Source organism: Planococcus citri, chromosome 4 (assembly GCF_950023065.1).
Source record: "Planococcus citri chromosome 4, ihPlaCitr1.1, whole genome shotgun sequence".
Lineage (NCBI taxonomy): Eukaryota > Metazoa > Arthropoda > Insecta > Hemiptera > Pseudococcidae > Planococcus > Planococcus citri.
The window spans coordinates 9,784,341-9,802,211 of record NC_088680.1 but is presented as its reverse complement, the minus strand read 5'-3'; the positions used below and the strand labels follow the sequence as shown (position 1 = coordinate 9,802,211).

Genomic DNA, 17,871 nt, shown 5'->3' with positions numbered 1-17,871 from the left:
TACCTAATTAAGTGCCTATATTCTTATTTCACTGAACTTAGTTAAGTACTGGAACCATTATACATTTCAGATTTTTCTGGATGAACTAGCCGAGGTTTTAGATTTTGTAGTGGAACCATACCCATGGCAAACTTGCAGATCCTTTTTCGCATGAACCGTGATGCAGTTTGTGCCAGCTGGTTAGTTCTCATATTGTGTATACTGCAAAAAAATGTTACATATTCGGAATTCGAAGACAACGGATTATATCAAATATTTATGGAGGAACGGGACTCTACAACGTTCAACCATCTTGTGATGGATGAAACTAAAGGGCTTGTGTTTATTGGAGCAGTAGATGTCCTCTACCAGTTAAGCTTCGATTTAAGATTAGTTGCTAGTTTGAGGCAAAATAACTCTTCTCCGAAATGCGATGACTTCAAAGATGTATCAAATGGAGTGAAAAAATCAATTGCCAATTCCAATAAAATTCTTTTTTTGGATCATTATAATTCTGAATTAACGTCGTGCTGGAGCACTTGTTACGGCTTATGCAAAATATACAGCGTTGGAGTTCCATTAAGAGAAGTGAGTACTGTGACTAGACCGATAGTTTCTCGAGATGAGAATGCTTCAACTGTTGCAATCACTTACGCAAGTTCAGAAGTAACAACATTGTTAGTTGGAGTGACTATTACGACGAGTGAATCAGTGGTTCCAGCGCTTTCTAGAATGATGCGAAAATTTGGGAACGAATTTCTTCCTTCATATGATCTCATCACTCTTCGAAATGACTATAAAGGAAAGTATATTATTAACTACATATACGGTTTTAGTTCAGGAGGTTTTGATTACTTTTTGACCACTCAAATGAATTCTACACAGCCCTCGCTGTACATATCGAAATTAGTAAGGGTCAGTGTAGAAACTATGTTCCAAAATTCCTACATGGAGATTCCGATTGAATGCTTTGATGAAAAAGAAAGAAAATATAACTTAGCTCAAGCTGCATTCGTTGGAAAACCAGGTTCCGAATTGGCAGATTCGCTAGGTATTACCCCACGAGACAAAGTCTTGTTTGGGGCTTTTGCTCAAAGCGAAAAGCAAATTGTTGGTTATGAATCGAGCATACCAAGTAATAGAAGTGCATTGTGCATATATTCTCTGAAAGAAATAAAGCACAAGTTCAATGAAAATATCCAACGTTGCAAAAATGGAACTGGGTACCGGGGACTGGAATTCATAAACCCACCTGATCAAAAATGTAAGGAAGAGAACGAACCCATCGATTCGAAATCTTACGGAAAAAACTTGAAGATGCCTCTCGAAGGTTATTCTCCAGTAAAGACGAGGGTTTCCATTATATTTGATACGCTTGTGACAGCTGTCCGTGCAGAACCACATCCAAGAAATGATACTGCTGTGTTTGTGGGTACAAATACTGGTCATCTAAAGCAAATAGTTGTAGAAAACAAATTCAATGCACACGAATGCACGGATATTGCTATTGATGAAGGATTTGCAATAAACTCAGACTTATATTTTGAATCGAGAATGGATCATTTGTACATTATGACTGAGCGAAAGCTGACCAAGATGGAGGTTTCCTTAGCTCCATCAATATCCTCATTTAAACCCACGCTAGGGATCTTAGGGGAAATCATTAATGTTACCATTCAGGGTAATAATTATTTGGCTTGTTCACTCAACAATTCCCAACATAGTATTGCAGTTGCTGGAATACCTTGTACCACCTATCGACCTCCGCATTCGGCAGAAATAGTTTGCACTATTGATACTCACAGTATAAATTTAACAGATCGTGAAGAATACGAAGGTCCAGTTGAAATTCAAGTGCATGGCATCATCATTGTATCCAAACAGAATTTTGGTATTTTTCATCCAAAAATTGAGAGCATCAATCCAACAAGAGGCTCTTTCTATGGAGGTAACAAACTGATCATTAAGGGTAAAAACTTTAAAGCTAATAGCTCCGTAAATGTTTACATTGGAAATGTATCATGTTCAGTACTTCATCACGATGAAAATGAAATAACTTGTATTACGGGTCCATCTTCTGTTCTGGAAAGTAAAATTGCTATTAAATTTGATGACAATTTTCGCATATTCGACTTCATTTACAAGTATTTTGACACTGATCTCGATGAAAAAGGACATAATCTTACATTGAAAGGCATTCCTGCCGGAGGAATTACAATTTATATGGACAATAATCTAGGGTTGAATAAAACATCAATTGGAAAATTGTTTCTTCAAGTGAATAGCCACGGTCAAACTTACAATAGTACAATATGTGAAGTAGAAAATTCAACTACGTTCAACTGTTTATCACCTCATATGCCGGAAATTGACAGCCATTCGATAGATGTGAAAAATCCTCAAGTATTCAACTACACACTCATGGTATTACTCAACAGGACAAATGCAGGAGACCCTTTATCAATCAAGTCGTCCAAGTTTTTTGTGTACCCAAACCCAGTTTTTGAGCATTATTCCGTCACTGAACTTGACGATAACATTCGTTTTGTTATTAAAGGGCGAAACATCGATAATGTTTGCCGAATAGATGATTTCATTGTGCGGGTAGAAGATGAGAATTGCAAAATATTTATAATATCTCGAAGTGACCTGACTTGTCAGGTACAAAAATCTGCACTGAAGCACAATTATTATAAAAATACAACCGAACAAGATTTTTCAACTGCTTATGGAAATGTTACTGTGCAAATTGGGAATTATTCAAAGCAGGTTGTACCCTATTTTAACACGGTTCCCATTGTGAGTACTGAAAAACTTTGGTCCGATTGGATAATCTATGGTGTATGCTTCGGTGCTCTCATTTTTATTGTAATCGTCTTCATATTGATAAAACTACTGATCGCATATCGAGAGAAGTCCTTTAAAAGCTTGAAAATGTCAAGGGAAATGCAGAAGCAAATTAACAAGATGGGCATGGACGCGATAGCGATGAGACAATGTATAAAGAAGATAGTTGTTGAGAAAAAAATTAACGTGGATGGAAGTTTAGCAAACATATTGGTATGTATACTGCATGAAAAGTTCACTAATTAAAGCCTTTATATGCATAATTATTTCTTCCAATCATGAAATCGTTTTCAGAAATTGCCAAATATTACGATTGAGTATACGCCTGTTCCTAAAACGGATGTAGAAACTTCACCAGAGATGGAATTTTATCTATTACCACTAGATACCAAATGGGAATTTCCACGCGAAAAATTGTTTTTAGGAAGATTTCTAGGAGAGGGAGAATTCGGAAAAGTTGTTCAAGGTGAAGCCTTGGGCATTGTAGATGAGAATATCACCACGACTGTGGCTGTTAAAATGTTGAAAGGTATTATAATTTCATGCTTACCTATTTATTGCGTACATTCTTCAGCTTGATGTTTAATAAATCATTGCTGTTGCTTTAGTGTACTTAAATTAAGTATTGGGTTGTTCCATGTGAAACCTCCAAACTCAAGTGCACTAATCTGATCAAAGTTCTGATCAGACCACGTCGCGTCATTCAGACCAAATTAGATCCTTACATTTTGACAGGAACAAAACCTAAAACCTCCTCAAAACATGAAATGCGCATTGAACACGTAATCTCAGCTCTGATGATCATTTACTTACATATGGAATTATAAATAATGTTCAAAAACTTCTATCCTCGCTTTCCTTTGGCCTCTTTGTTTTTCTTTGTCCAAATTAAACTTTCGAAAAAGTTATTATTCACTTTCAAAAAATGTTTAAATTAGAAAAATACACTTCTCAGTTCTCAACTTTTCTGATTGTGAGTACCAATTTTCTCAAGCTTTTTCCCTCGTTTTGCTGGGGTCGGGACCTGTTTCTTTTTCTTTGATTTCCAAAATCGCAGTTTTTAAAATCCTATGTAAGTACATTCAAGTACCTAACTATTATTCAAATTCTAATTCTAAAATTCAATTATTGAAGTCAAAAAATACTCTTCATTAAAAACAAAACAAAAAATAATAATTACCTAAACATACTTAGGTACTTAGTTTTTACATAAATCAAAAAAGCGGTGTCCCTGGCTTCGCTCAAAGTTCTTTGTTTCTTTTGCAAATTGAACATTGAAAAAAAAGTTATTAGGTTAGTATTTTTAAATAAAAAAGTATTTAAACCAAAACAAACAAACACACACACACTTCACACCTCGAAACGTGAATAGCTTTTGTTCACGCTTTGCTTACCCCTGTTTGCTTTTATTGTAAAAAATTGAAATCTTCAGGAATTCATCATTCAAATTTTCAAATTTTGGACCCGAAAAATAAATTCCTCGCAAAAAAGACAGTTTTTTTGCCTCTCAAAAAATAAATTATCAAAATCGTTTACCCTCGCTTCGCTCGTCGGGTCAATTTCTTTCTCTTTTCATAACTATCATATTAGAATCATTCAGACCTGATCAGATACAATCATTAACTCACTCAATAATGTGCACTAATCCGTTGAAATTCACTTTATCATTCGTAGTAAAACATTCCGATGCAGATATGATTGATTTAGTATCAGAAATGGAAATCATGAAACTAATAGGAATGCATCCCAATGTTTTACGTTTACTCGGATGCTGCACTCAAAATGGCCCTTTGCTGATCATCACAGAATATGCACTTCATGGAAACCTACAAAGCTTTCTTCACAAGCATGTTGCTTCTGAAAATTTTGAAACAGCACCAAGCGAGCTATCTCAAAGGACTTTGGTTACATTTTGTCTACAAGTTGCTCGAGGGATGGAATACTTGTCTTCTAAGAAAGTAGGTACCTACCTACACATTCAATAAAGTACTCTTGAGTAGGTACTTATGTTATTTTATTTTTTTATACCTAATTAACTCAGGCTCTGTGTAAACCTAAAAACCTAATTATAGACGAATATTTACATTTACATGTGGTTACCACATCTTAACAATTTTCAGTGTGTGCACCGAGATCTAGCAGCGAGAAATATTTTAGTATCGGATTACCATATTTTGAAAATAGCTGACTTTGGTTTAGCTAGAGATATTAAAAATAAAGACTACTACAGAAAAAAATCAGGTGGTAGATTACCAGTAAAATGGATGGCACCAGAGGCATTGCTTCGTAAACTGTATACAGTCCAATCCGATGTGTAAGTAGAATACCATGTAATTACCTTACCTATCGCTTCTATAGAAACAATAAATCAATGATGTTCTGACAAGAAATATCCCAATCTAAGAACTTTTAAAATGGATAAACCCAAATTGACATCGCCGGCTAAAATTTCAAGAGTTCCGGGGGCGATTTAAGATTTTTGGTTTATGAAAATATTTCGACCAGAAATGGGAAAATTCAAAATTTTACAGAAAACTGTTTGTTAACTTATAAGTTTAGTACTTAGGTATGATTTACCTTAATTTGGACATTCCAAATTGGTCGTAAACGGCTTCAAATCAAATCATTTGGAGCAGATCAGGAGTCTCCGGCAATTTTTTGAGTGCAGAAATTTCTATAAAATTTTGACCAATGGAATTGCCCAGTAAGGGTATGTGTATAGTACTAAATTTCAGATTTGTAGATTGATTTGGTAAAATTTTTGTTTTTTCGATTTGATAGAATTTTTGTTTTGTTTTTTTTTTTAATTCAAATTAAGTTAGCATTTTTTAAAATTCATTCACTAGCTCATGAAATTCTATCGACGTACTCAAGTATTTATTCACCTTTTTTAAGATGGTCTTATGGCATATTATTATGGGAAATTATGACTTTGGGTGGCTCACCTTATCCCACATTCACCGACATGAAGAAATTGTTGCGAGATTTACATTCAGGGTATCGCATGGAGAAACCTCCGGATTGCTCTGTGGAAATGTAAGTTCCAAACATACTCTTTAAATTTGAAGCAGGCACCAAGTAACTGGGTCATTTTTACAAATGGAGCCTTACTGACCAATAATTTCTTTAAAGTTGAATTTTCCTGTTGGAAGAATTCGAGCAATGATATACGACTACTTATCTTCTGTACCTATTCAATTATGTGACTGCAGGTACAGCATTATGCGTCAATGTTGGAATTACATTCCGAAAGATAGACCATCATTTTCAGTGATTGTTGAAAATTTGGAGGAAATATTGCTGCAGAGTAGCGGTGATGATGAAGTAATTATACCTACTGTGATGAATTAAATAATGTTAGAACAAAAGGTACTTACTTTTTAAAGTTTTATTCAACTCAACACATAAGGTTGACAAAGCTCTTAAGATTCTAAGATCCTTCTAATAATCGTAGTCAGTCGCTTGAGCTTTTTATAAAGGGATCTTTCAGGTGGAGTGAGGATTAGTCGCAGCTCAACGACGCACAGTGGGCTGTGAGCACCCTCAAAACGGGCGTAATTCAAAAACTTACCATAAACTCAAAAACAATTATAAAATGATATCCTCCCTGTGGGGGGGGGTGAGGGGGTCAAAAATTCAAAATTTGACCATAATGACGTGTGGTATGTCGAAATGTATGTTTTCGAGGGTGTAGATTACGAATCTGACAATATTTTTTTCGTAGGGCTGAATGGTGGGGGATGAAAGGGGTGAAAACGGTGAATAATTCAAAATTCGATTATAATGACGTGTGATATGTCGAAATGTATGTTTTTGAGGGTGTAGATGACGAATTTGGCAATATTTTTTTCGTAGGAGTGAATGGTGGGGAATGAAGGGGGTGAAAACAGCGAAAAATTCAAAATTTGACTATAATGACGTGTGATATGTCAAAATGTACGTTTTCGAGGGTGTAGGAGGGGTGAAGGGTGGGGATGAAGAATTTTCTGTTGGGGAGCCGTCAAAGTCCCACTAAGACAAAAATTTGTAACTTTTTAACAAAATTCACTATGATTTTTCACTACAATCGACTATGGGGGTCGTTGGGTCACTTTCGGTCAAAAATGGCAATTGACATCTTGAAATACACTATCTCAAGTATTACCAGTCACTGGAATTTCCCGTGAGAGTACGTGAGAAAATTTGTTCTATTCCAATTTGTGCCGCCGAGTAGGAGAAAAACGGGGTTTCAAGATGAATCGTATCTCTATAATTACTTTATAAAAACTAAAATCCAGTAAATTGATGGAAAGTACTTACTTTCAGTTGAATTATTCATACTTGGTACATTTTGACGTATCACACATCATTATAATCAAATTTTGAATTTTTCACCGTTTTCACCCCCTTCATCCCTCACCATTCATCCCTACGAAAAAAATATTGTCAGATTCGTAATCTACACCCTCGAAAACATACATTTCGACATATCACACGTCATTATGGTCAAATTTTGAATTTTTGACCCCCCTCACCCCCCCACCCCATACCCCTACAAAAAAATATTGTCAAATTCGTATTCTGCGACCCCAAAAACATAAGGGAGGATATAATTTTACAATTGTTTTTGGGTTTATTGTAAGTTCTTGAATTACGCCCGTTTTGAGGGTGCTCACAGCCCACTGTGCGACGATGTGTTGGAGCTCGACGATAAAACAACATTAGTCGTAGCTCGACAAAGAATCGTTGAACTTTTATAAAAGCTCGCAGTGTGAGAAACAACGTTATGGGCAATCAAGGCCAATGATTCGGAACTCGCGACGCAAGAATAAACAGGATTTAGGGGCTCCTCAAAGGAGAACAGGAATTTTTATATTTCTGTTCATTCCATTCATTACACTACCTATATTATACCTACTACATTCAACAACGTAATTGTCCTCTTCGTAGGTTTTTCATAATTTGTGCCTATGGTAATCACAAATTTTATTGATTTGCATAGATTTTGGAGAAACCTGATTTATATGAGTCAAGTAGTATTGACAGTGAGTGCAGCGAATCTGATAATGAAGCTTTGGAAGGTGACCACTTATTATCTATTACACCCTAGTAATTACATTATTCTTAAAGTTGTTGGCGGAAAAAGTTACAATAAATATACTTTACCTTTATGTTGTGATATTGATTTTTTTTTCAATTAAAAAAATATTTATCTACCCATTGAATATTTTTTGGAAATGAAAACTGGACCTACTTCCATCACTTACGAGTATATCTCTATTTTTGATGAAAACAGTTGGTAGACAGTTTTATATACGAGTAGGTAAGTACTTTCTACAGAAATCTGATTTTTTTCAGCACAGTTCAGTGAAATTCTGGGAAAAGTGTTCTGAGTGGTTCTTGCAAAAAGTTTAATAAATCTATTGTCGACCACCAATGGTTCCGGTGAAAATGTCGTTTAAAATTTTGAACCCAAATTGACAAGATTTTTTTTTAAAGAGGAAACAATTTTTTCTTGGTAGATGTTGATTTTTAAATCTCAGGTGATGGAAAGTATGAAATAAATCTATATTATGTACAAGAAAATAGAACATGAATTTCAAAATTTTAAAAATTTGGTATCGAAAAATGATTTTTAAAAGTTTTGAAATTGTGAAAATCTGAGAAGGGAATTTATTTCATTTCAGCTACAGTACTTAAACAACGGTTTTGGATTAATTTTGGGTCGCCGATTACGAATATGACGTTCATTTTTATCGTCAGTCTGTCTAAATTGAGTTTTGATAAAATTTCATTGTGCTGAACTGAAATCTGACAGCATTGCAGGGTGAAGATCAAACTTTGTTGCGTTACCGACGGTTGCGATGAATTCACCGATTTAAAAAGAGACCAACAACCAATTTCTTACTCGTTCAGTCAAATGGATGCCTAAAAATTCCCTTTTCCACCTCAACATCGATGATTTCCAAAATGGAAATTTCAAATTAAATTTTCAGGATTAAAAAAAATGAGGATGAAAAAGAATGTAATATAACATTTTTTTCTTTTTTTTTGATTTTCTAATTTTTAGTGATGGAAGGTGTGATACCGATCTTTATAAGAAAATAACACACGAATTTCGAAATTCAGAAAATTTATATTCAAAAAATGATTATAAACATTTTTGAAATCTTGAAAACTAAAAAAACAAAAAAACAAAGTTCATCAGAAAATATCAAAATGACCAAGTTGAATGAAACTACATGCAAACTACTCTTATAATTTGAATTTTTTTAATAAGTTTTGCAAACTCTAATTTTGAAACTATCAAAATTTCATTTTCTAAAATTTCAATACCAACGCGAAGCTGTTAAACAAATTTTAAGATCTTTCATGAAAAAGTTTGAATAGTGTTTTAAAATTATATGAGAGTAGGATCAGTGGATACAAAAATGAAAATAAAAATCAAATTGAATGAAATTAACGAATCAAGAAAGAATTTTAATCATTCATCAAAAATGCATAAATAAGTAAAAATCAATTTTTAAAAAATAGGTAATAAAATATCGGTAAAATTTGCCTATTTTTTAAAAAGGAAAAATCTTTTTTTGATAGGTGTAAATTTCCAGTACCAGATGGAAAGTATGAAATAAATCTATACATATAAGAAAATAGAACATGAATTTCAAAATTAAAAAAGTTTAGTATCGAAAAATGATTTTTAAATTTGACGTCAGTAAATATGCTGCCATCACTGATATTTTCCAGATAACACCTAGTAGGTAGCACACAAACGAAAGCATGATCATGCATCATATTGATAACGTAGCCAACATGTGTAGGAATACCAGAAAACCGGCCAACGTTTTCAATGATTCTGGAAAATTTGGAAGAAATGTCCAGTGCTGATGATAATGAAGTAATAAGTCACCTATATCGAAATAACTAATCATTTACCTACTTGCACCTATTCTAATTTTGGATTTTATTATTCATCGAAAATTCTGTGAATTTGTACATATTTATTTTTAAAAGAACCTGTTTCATGTGAGTCAAAATTGAGTATTATCAACACCATTGGAATTGTCAATGAAGCTACAGAAACAGACTACTTATTAGAATAACTTTCCATGTTTTAAATTAAAACAATAATGATTGTAACGGGGCTTTCTGATGTAATATTTTGGTCTATGATTGTAAGTAGGCATAAATAAGAATTTTTTAAAAATTTTATCTAGTAGGTAGGTATTTAAAAATCTAAAAAAAACATAAAACATTATTCAACAAAAGATATAAAAATAACCAATTTGAATAAAAAAATTCTTATAAGTTACTTAATTTTTTTCTCAAGTTTTGCAAATTCTGATTTTGGAAAGTATCATAAGCTGCGATTTGCGGCAATGAATTCATTGTACCACCCCCCCCCCCCACCCAAGACACCAATCTTGAATTTGTTATCGCAAACTCGCGCACACTTCTCATTTATGCACACTGCAAGGTATCCAGTTGGTAGATGGGGGTTTTAAAAAGGGTGACGCGAATTGCAGCTTTGGTGACGCAGGATGCGATAGTTCTGGACCAATTTTAGGTCGTCAATTTCGAATATAGGTATGTACCTATGGCGCTCATTTTCAACGCTGGTCTGCATAAATTGTGTTTTGACTAATTTTTTATTGAGCAAGCCAATCCCTGAGCCTTCTAAACTGAAATCTGACCACTTTGCAGGGTCCAGATCAAACTTTGGCGAGCCGCTGATTGTTCAAAAAGTTATTCGTCGACACCCCTCCCCCTCCAATAACCCGAGCATCCAACTCCCTACTCATCTACTCAAATTTAATGGCTAAGAGAAGGAAAAAGTATCATGAGCTGCGGAAAATCGATTTAGTGTTCCTCTTGGAAACCTGCTTTTCCTACGGACTATTGGAGGAATTTTATTTTCTGAGTGAGCAGGAAATTGACTAAAATTTTAATCATTTCAATAAATATGACAGGTTGAAATTCCTATTCTGTTTTTCATTTATTATTCGCATTACTCATAGAAATTGTTGCTTTCCATATGAAATTATAGGAAAATTACTCAAAATAAGCCCGGTGCTTAGACCAATTAACGTCATGTAAAGTAATAATAGCACACAAACGGAAGCATGACCAATACCATAAGTATTGATAAATATAACGTAGACATCGTTGGTGTGATCATTATCTGAAAAACATTTTATCAAATTTCAAATGGGTAACTATTTAAGTACGGTATATGTCGTTACCTAATCACATTGTCGTATGTTTTCATTAGAACTCCGCGTATGGTACATACTCAGTGATTTAAATTCAAAAATTATCATTTTTTTCAGCGTTGTTTAAATTACTTAGATACCTGCATTTTAATCGTTTAATTTCATACTCGTTTTGTTTTTTCAATCAGTATTTTTTATTGAGGTAAGTTGTTATTTAATTAATAATACTACTTATGATACCTACTTGGATGTGCAATTATATTAGGTACTGCTTACTTCTGCTTAATTATCAGGGTAATCAAATAAGTACCTACAAACAGTGACGAAGTGGGTCAGTTGAAGTCTCCTGGCAGATGCGCTGAATGGATAGATTAAGTACCTATTGTTTTTGTCTTCGCATTTAATTTCGCAAAAATTAGTTTACCTGACATGAACAAATCCAGTGTTGTTTTTTGGTAGGAGGGAGGATGAAAAATTTACCATGAGAAAAAAACATCAGTATTTAAAGTGAAATAAAGGATGAAATGTCACTAATAGATAACATATTTCGCATGAGGGCATCTAAAAAAAATTAGCGACGGCAACAGCTTTTAAAAAATCGTATTTCAAGAGGTAAAAATTTAATGTTTTTAAATTTTTTTTGCTTTTTTATAGGTTAAAATTTTGAATTTGAATGGCGGGTTTTTAAAAATGTCAGTTTTGAAAATGAAAAGCAAATATGTAGATCCGAGTAAGTATAGTACAGTCATTTTAGCAAAATTTTTAGTCGAACCTCGAAAAAATTGGGGGCAGGCTGAATTTTACATTATTTGTTCAGATTGGTCTCTAAAACAACCCATCAAAAGTTGCACCCCGCAACTTGACCGCTACCCTCGCAAGAGGTCATTAACCATTGCCGATACAGGTTTTTCGGCTGTATCGCCAAAATGAAGGGTCCGAGAGGAAAAATGTTCCAACAAAAATTGTTCTACGCTAAATTTCCTATCAGCATGACCAGTCCAGCTTTTCCCAAAATGGCGATTTCACCCTTACTGAGGAGGGGGTGAAGTTGTCAATTTTATGAAAATTGTTTTAAAAAAATGAAAATCGGCATTTTAAAACGTGAACTCGATTCACGGTAGACTCGAAAATATTTTGACCAAAGTTGCACACTGCAACTCGTCTACAACCCCCGCAAAAGGTCATTAACCATTGTCAATCTACGTTTTTCGGCTATATCGTATCGCCGAAACGAAGGGTCGGAGGAAAAAAAGGTGATTGCACTAAAATTATTCTATGTCAAATTTCCTATAAGGATGGCCAGTTCAGTTGAAATGCATTTTTCGATTTTTGGTGAATTTTTGAAAATCAAATTTAGGCCAAAAATGAGGGAAAAAAATCAAAATTTTACCAAATTGAACTATAAAGCTGGAATTTGTGACATACCTTATTTTTGACCTGCCAAGTCGATTGGAAACAATTTCAAACCGTTTTGAGCAGTTCTGGAGCCTCCAGAACATTTTTGAAACTTGAAATTTCCACAAAATTTCATCAAATGAAGTTGGAATGTGGAAATTCACTCCGCAATCTAATTTAAACACTCTATTAAGTCAACTCCTGGTGGGTTTGAGTCATTTTGTGGCCACCAGCGACTTTTTGAAAATTCTTGGAGCCTCCAGTAGATTTTTGAAACTTGAAATTTCCACAAAATTTCATTAAAAACAGAAAGCTGAAATTTATTCTGTAAACTAATTTCAATACGCTAGGGAGTCGAATGTAAGTACATTTCAAGTCGTTTCGCATCCAGCGACTTCTTGGAAATTACTGGAGCCCCCAGCAGATATTTCAATGCTCGAAATTTCCATAAAAATTTACCAAACAGAGTTGGAAATCCAAAATTGACTGTGTACTCCAATTTCAATACGCTATCAAGTCGACTGCGGGTTGGTTCAAGTCATTTTGGAGCCTCAAGTATCCTTTTGAAAATCACTAGAGCCTCCAACAGATTTTAGAAACTTAAAATTTCATTAAAGGCAGTTGGAAAGCAAAAATTCACTCTATAAACTAATATCAGTATGCTATGAAGTTGACTACCGGTAGATTTCAAGACGTTTTGAAGCATCCAGCGACTTTTTGGAAATTATCGGAGCCTCCGGCAGATATTTAAATGCTTGAAATTTCCCTAAAATTTCACCAAACAGAGACACCTTATTTTTGACATTATTCTGAGGTGGATCGTAGGCAGTTTCAATCCGTTTTAGAGTCTATAACAGATTTTTAAAAACTTATGTTTTTCAAAAAATGCCACAAAATCTATTCTTTTTCAATGAAATTTTGCAGAAATTACACGTTTCAAAAATTTACTGGAGGCTACCGTAATTTATAAAACTTGCTGAAGGCTCCAAAACGACTTGAAATGTACTTACAGTCGACTCCCTAGCGTATTGAAATTAGTTTACAGAATAAATTTTAGCTTTCTAACTGTTTTTAATAAAATTTTGTGGAAATTTCAAGTTTCAAAAATCTACTGGAGGCTCCAAGAATTTTCAAAAAGTCGCTGGTGGCCACAAAATGACTCAAACCCACCAGGAGTTGACTTAATAGCGTGTTTAAATTAGATTGCAGCGTGAATTTCCACAATCCAACTTCATTTGATGAAATTTTGTGGAAATTTCAAGTTTCAAAAATGTTCTGGAGGCTCCAGAACTGCTCAAAACGGTTTGAAATTGTTTCCAATCGATTTGGCAGGTCAAAAATAAGGTATGTCCCAAATTTCAGCTTTATAGCTCAATTTGGTAAAATTTTGATTTTTTTATCTCATTTTTGGCCTAAATTTGATTTTTAAAAATTCACCAAAAATCAAAAAATGTATTTCAACTAAACTGGCCATCCTTATAGGAAATTTGACATAGAATAATTTTAGTGCAATCACCTTTTTTCCCTCCGACCCTTCATTTCGGCGATACGATATAGCCGATAAGCGTAGATTGACAAAGGTTAATGACCTTTTGCGGGGGTTGTAGACGAGTTGCAGTGTGCAATTTTGATCAAAATATTTTCGAGTCTACCGTGAATCGAGTTCACGTTTTAAAATGCCGATTTTCATTTTTTAAAACAATTTTCATAAAATTGACGATTTCACCACCTCCTCAGTAAGGGTGAAATCGCCATTTTGGGAAAAGCTGGACTGGTCATGCTGATAGGAAATTTAGCGTAGAACAATTTTTGTTTGAACATTTTTTCTCTCGGACCCTTCATTTTAGCGATACAGCCGAAAAACCTGTATCGGCAAAGGTTACTGACCTCTTGCGGGGGTAGCGGTCAAGTTGCGGGGTGCAACTTTTGATGGGTTGTTTTAGAGACCAATCTGAACAAATAATGTGAAATTCAGCTTGCCCCCAATTTTTTCGAGGTTCGACTAAAAATTTTTCTAAAATGACTGTACTAAGTAGAGTGAGAGCAAAAGGTAATTTTGAGAAGTAGAAAGAGGATGTTTTTTTACACATGAAAAGTGTATATTTTTTTTTTTTTTGGTTAGAACGTTTCTTAAAATTTGAATTAAGTACAAATAGATTTTCATAAAAGTTCGATCAAAATGTGGAAAAAAACATAGGCTCGCAAGCGAAGCGAGAGTTAAAAATTTCAAAAATTCGTATTTTGGGAAGTAAAAAACAATGATTGACAGGTCAGCCGTAATCACAGACACTCGCACAAAAATTTTTGAACCAATAAACAAAGATTTATCGAAAGAGCTTGCAAAAATTTATTACTACCAAGACTTTGGGCACTCTAGTGGTGAATTTTTGACAGTCAAAGTTGGTTAAAAATCAGAAAAAGAAAAACAAAACTTATTTTATCAATTTGAGCTAGAAAATTGAATTTTATCCGTAGGATATAAACTACCCACCTATTTTTGTAGAATCAAAACTACTGGAAATAGTATTGATGCGTTTCAATTTCAAACATGTTCCGAAGCCTCTAACGACTTTCGAACCGTCGATTCTCTCACGCAGACCTTATTTGAGGAGGTGGATAGCAAAACGCAATAACTCCAAAATTACGAAAATTGAGTTTGATATCTATCCTTATGTAAAATTCAACGGGGAATCCATTCCCGGTGTCAGATTTTGTCCATCAGTTGAATATCATAGCGCAATCGAGGAAAACAAGTCTGATTTTAGAGCTAAATGCATTGAAAAATGAGATTTTGTTTGCAAAACGCAATAACTCCACTACTTTTTATACATTTCAGTTGCGCAGATGTGGTAACACTGTTTTTTTTTCATCGGGTGGGTACTGAAAATCGTTGGGTAGGAGTTACTTAAAAAAATGGTGCTTTCGTTGCCACTCTCTGAATGCCATATCACACACAGGAATTGTTTGAATTTCACATTCCAGTTTTTTAATTGTTTTTTATCGAAAATTCTCGATTAAACATCAATTTTTTCAAATAAAAAATACGTTTTTTTGCAGAAAAACACCAAAAAAAAAAATTTGCGTTCAAAACGCAATACTTAACTTTTTTTTCTTTTCCTCACTGTGCTTACCCAGGTGACCGAAATTTTGAAATTGAGTGGAAATTTTATTTGTGGCACCTTCCCCTTTCATTTGACACCAATTTCGGAACTCGACCCCCCACCCTTCCCCTCCTGACAATTTTTCCTAATTTCCCAAAAAAACCAAAAATGGAGTTATTGCGTTTTGCTATCCACCTCCTCATTTGTGTTTTTTATTCCGTATCTACTCTTAACTATTACCCAATATTTAACTAAGTACCCGCATTTCAGACTCAGTTAGGTACTGGTACCTATATCTAGGTTCATTTATTCATTTCAGATTTTTCTAAGCGGCCTGGCAGAGATTTTAGATTTTTTAGTGGAACCATACCCATGGTGAATTCGCAGATCCCTCTTCGCATGTACCATTTTTATGATGCGTCTTATGCGAGTTGGTTAGTTCTCATATTGTGTTTACTACAACAAAATGTGGCAAATTCGCAAACCGAAGGCGACAAAGATACTAAAATATTTTTGAAAAAACAGGACACCACAAAGTTCAATCATTTAGTGGTGGATGAAGATCAAGGATTTGTGTTTATTGGAGCAGTAGATCTTCTCTACCAGTTAAGCTCTGATTTAGAATTGGTTGCCAATTGGACGGTGGATAACTCTTCCCTGAAATGCGATGATTTAGAAGATGTATCAAACGGAGTGAAAAAATCAATTGCTAATTACAATAAAATTCTTCTTCTGGATTATACTCATTCTCAATTAATATCGTGCTGGAGCACGTGTTATGGTTTATGCAAAATATACACCTTTGGAAATCCATTACGAGAAATGGGTAATGCCACTAAACCGATGGTACTATCTCGAGATGAGAACGCTTCAACTGTTGCATTCTTAGGTCAACAAAATTCGGGAGGTACAATTTTGTACATTGGAGTTACTATTACAACTAGTCAATCAAAGGTTCCAGCCATGTCTAAAATAGAACAGCGCCCAAACACTGAATATCTTCATATCGCTGATAGTATCACTCTTGGAGATGCCTATCAAGGAAAGTATATTATTAACTACATATACGGTTTCAAGTCGGGCGATTTTATTTATTTTTTGACCACTCAAATGAGTTCTACACAGACCTCGTTGTACATATCGAAATTAGTAAGGACCTATCAAAAAGCTTCCTTTAATCAAAGCTACATAGAGATTCCGATCGAATGCTTCAATGAAAAAGGAAGAAAATATAACCTAGCCCGAGCTGCATTCGTTGGAAAACCAGGTTCGGAATTGGCAGATTCGCTAGGTACAACTCCACATCACGATGTTTTGTTTGGAATTTTTGCTCAAAGCGAAAAGCAAACTGCGGGTTATGAATCGAGTAAACCAAGTAATAGAAGCGCAATGTGCATATATTCGCTGAAAGAAATAGACGAGAAGTTCGATCAAAATATCAAACGTTGCGCCAATGGAGCGGGGAACCGGGGACTGGAATTCATAATCCCACCACATCAAAAATGTAAGAGTACGTCCATTGGTTCGGCATACAAAAATGCACCTCTCGAAGGTAACTCTTTAGTAAAGACGAATGCTTCCAGTACATTTGATACGCTTGTGACCGCTGTACATGCACAATCATATGCAGACGATCTTACAGCTGTGTTTGTGGGTACAAATACTGGGCATGTAAAGCAAATAGTGATGGAAAACAAATCTAATGCATACGAATGCAAGGATATTGCTATTGATGAAGGATTTGCAATAAACTCAGATTTACATTTTGACCCGAAAACGAATAATTTGTACATTATGACTGAGAAAAAGCTGACCAAGATTAAGGTAGCTCCATCAATATACTCATTCAAACCAACGTTAGGGTTCTTAGGGGATATCATCAATGTTACCATTCTAGTTAATAATTATTTGGCTTGTTCAATCAACAATACCCAACATAGCATTACAGTTGCCGGAATGCCTTGTACCGCATATCTACCTCTGCATTCTGCAGAAATAGTTTGCATCGTTGATAGTGGCAGTATAAATTTAGCAGAACCTAATGAATACGAAGGTCCAATTGAAATTCAAGTGCATGGCATCAACAGTAAATCCGAACAGAATTTCAGCATTATTGATCCAAAAATTGAGAGCATTAATCCATTAAGAGGCTCTTTCTATGGAGGTAACAAACTGATCATTAACCCTATCAAAGTAAAAAATACGTATACGCATACGTATGCCGATTTTTGGACTAATCGTGCGTTTACGCATACGGATAGAGTACATTTACGAATGCGTAAACGCATAATTATTCCAAAAATCGGCATACGTATGCGTACGCATGCGTATCCGCACTTTTTTCTTTGATAGGGAAG

General features: G+C 34.6%; 2 protein-coding genes across 2 annotated transcripts; both read left to right on the top strand.

Moving 5' to 3' along the window:
* LOC135844773 (plexin-A2-like) lies at window positions 1–7,945 on the top strand. The gene is made up of 7 exons (XM_065363118.1): window positions 1–3,039; window positions 3,121–3,355; window positions 4,501–4,784; window positions 4,947–5,140; window positions 5,722–5,862; window positions 6,039–6,150; window positions 7,808–7,945. Exons 1-7 carry the CDS (start codon window positions 124–126, stop codon window positions 7,913–7,915), a joined length of 3,990 nt encoding a protein of 1,329 aa, XP_065219190.1. The 5' UTR covers window positions 1–123; the 3' UTR covers window positions 7,916–7,945.
* A 3,127-nt stretch (window positions 7,946–11,072) lies between these two features.
* LOC135844074 (plexin-A4-like) lies at window positions 11,073–17,863 on the top strand. Its single transcript, XM_065362172.1, has 2 exons — window positions 11,073–11,220; window positions 15,834–17,863. Exon 2 carries the CDS (start codon window positions 15,887–15,889, stop codon window positions 17,861–17,863), a length of 1,977 nt encoding a protein of 658 aa, XP_065218244.1. The 5' UTR covers window positions 11,073–11,220; window positions 15,834–15,886.
* The last annotated feature ends 8 nt before the right edge of the window (window positions 17,864–17,871 follow it).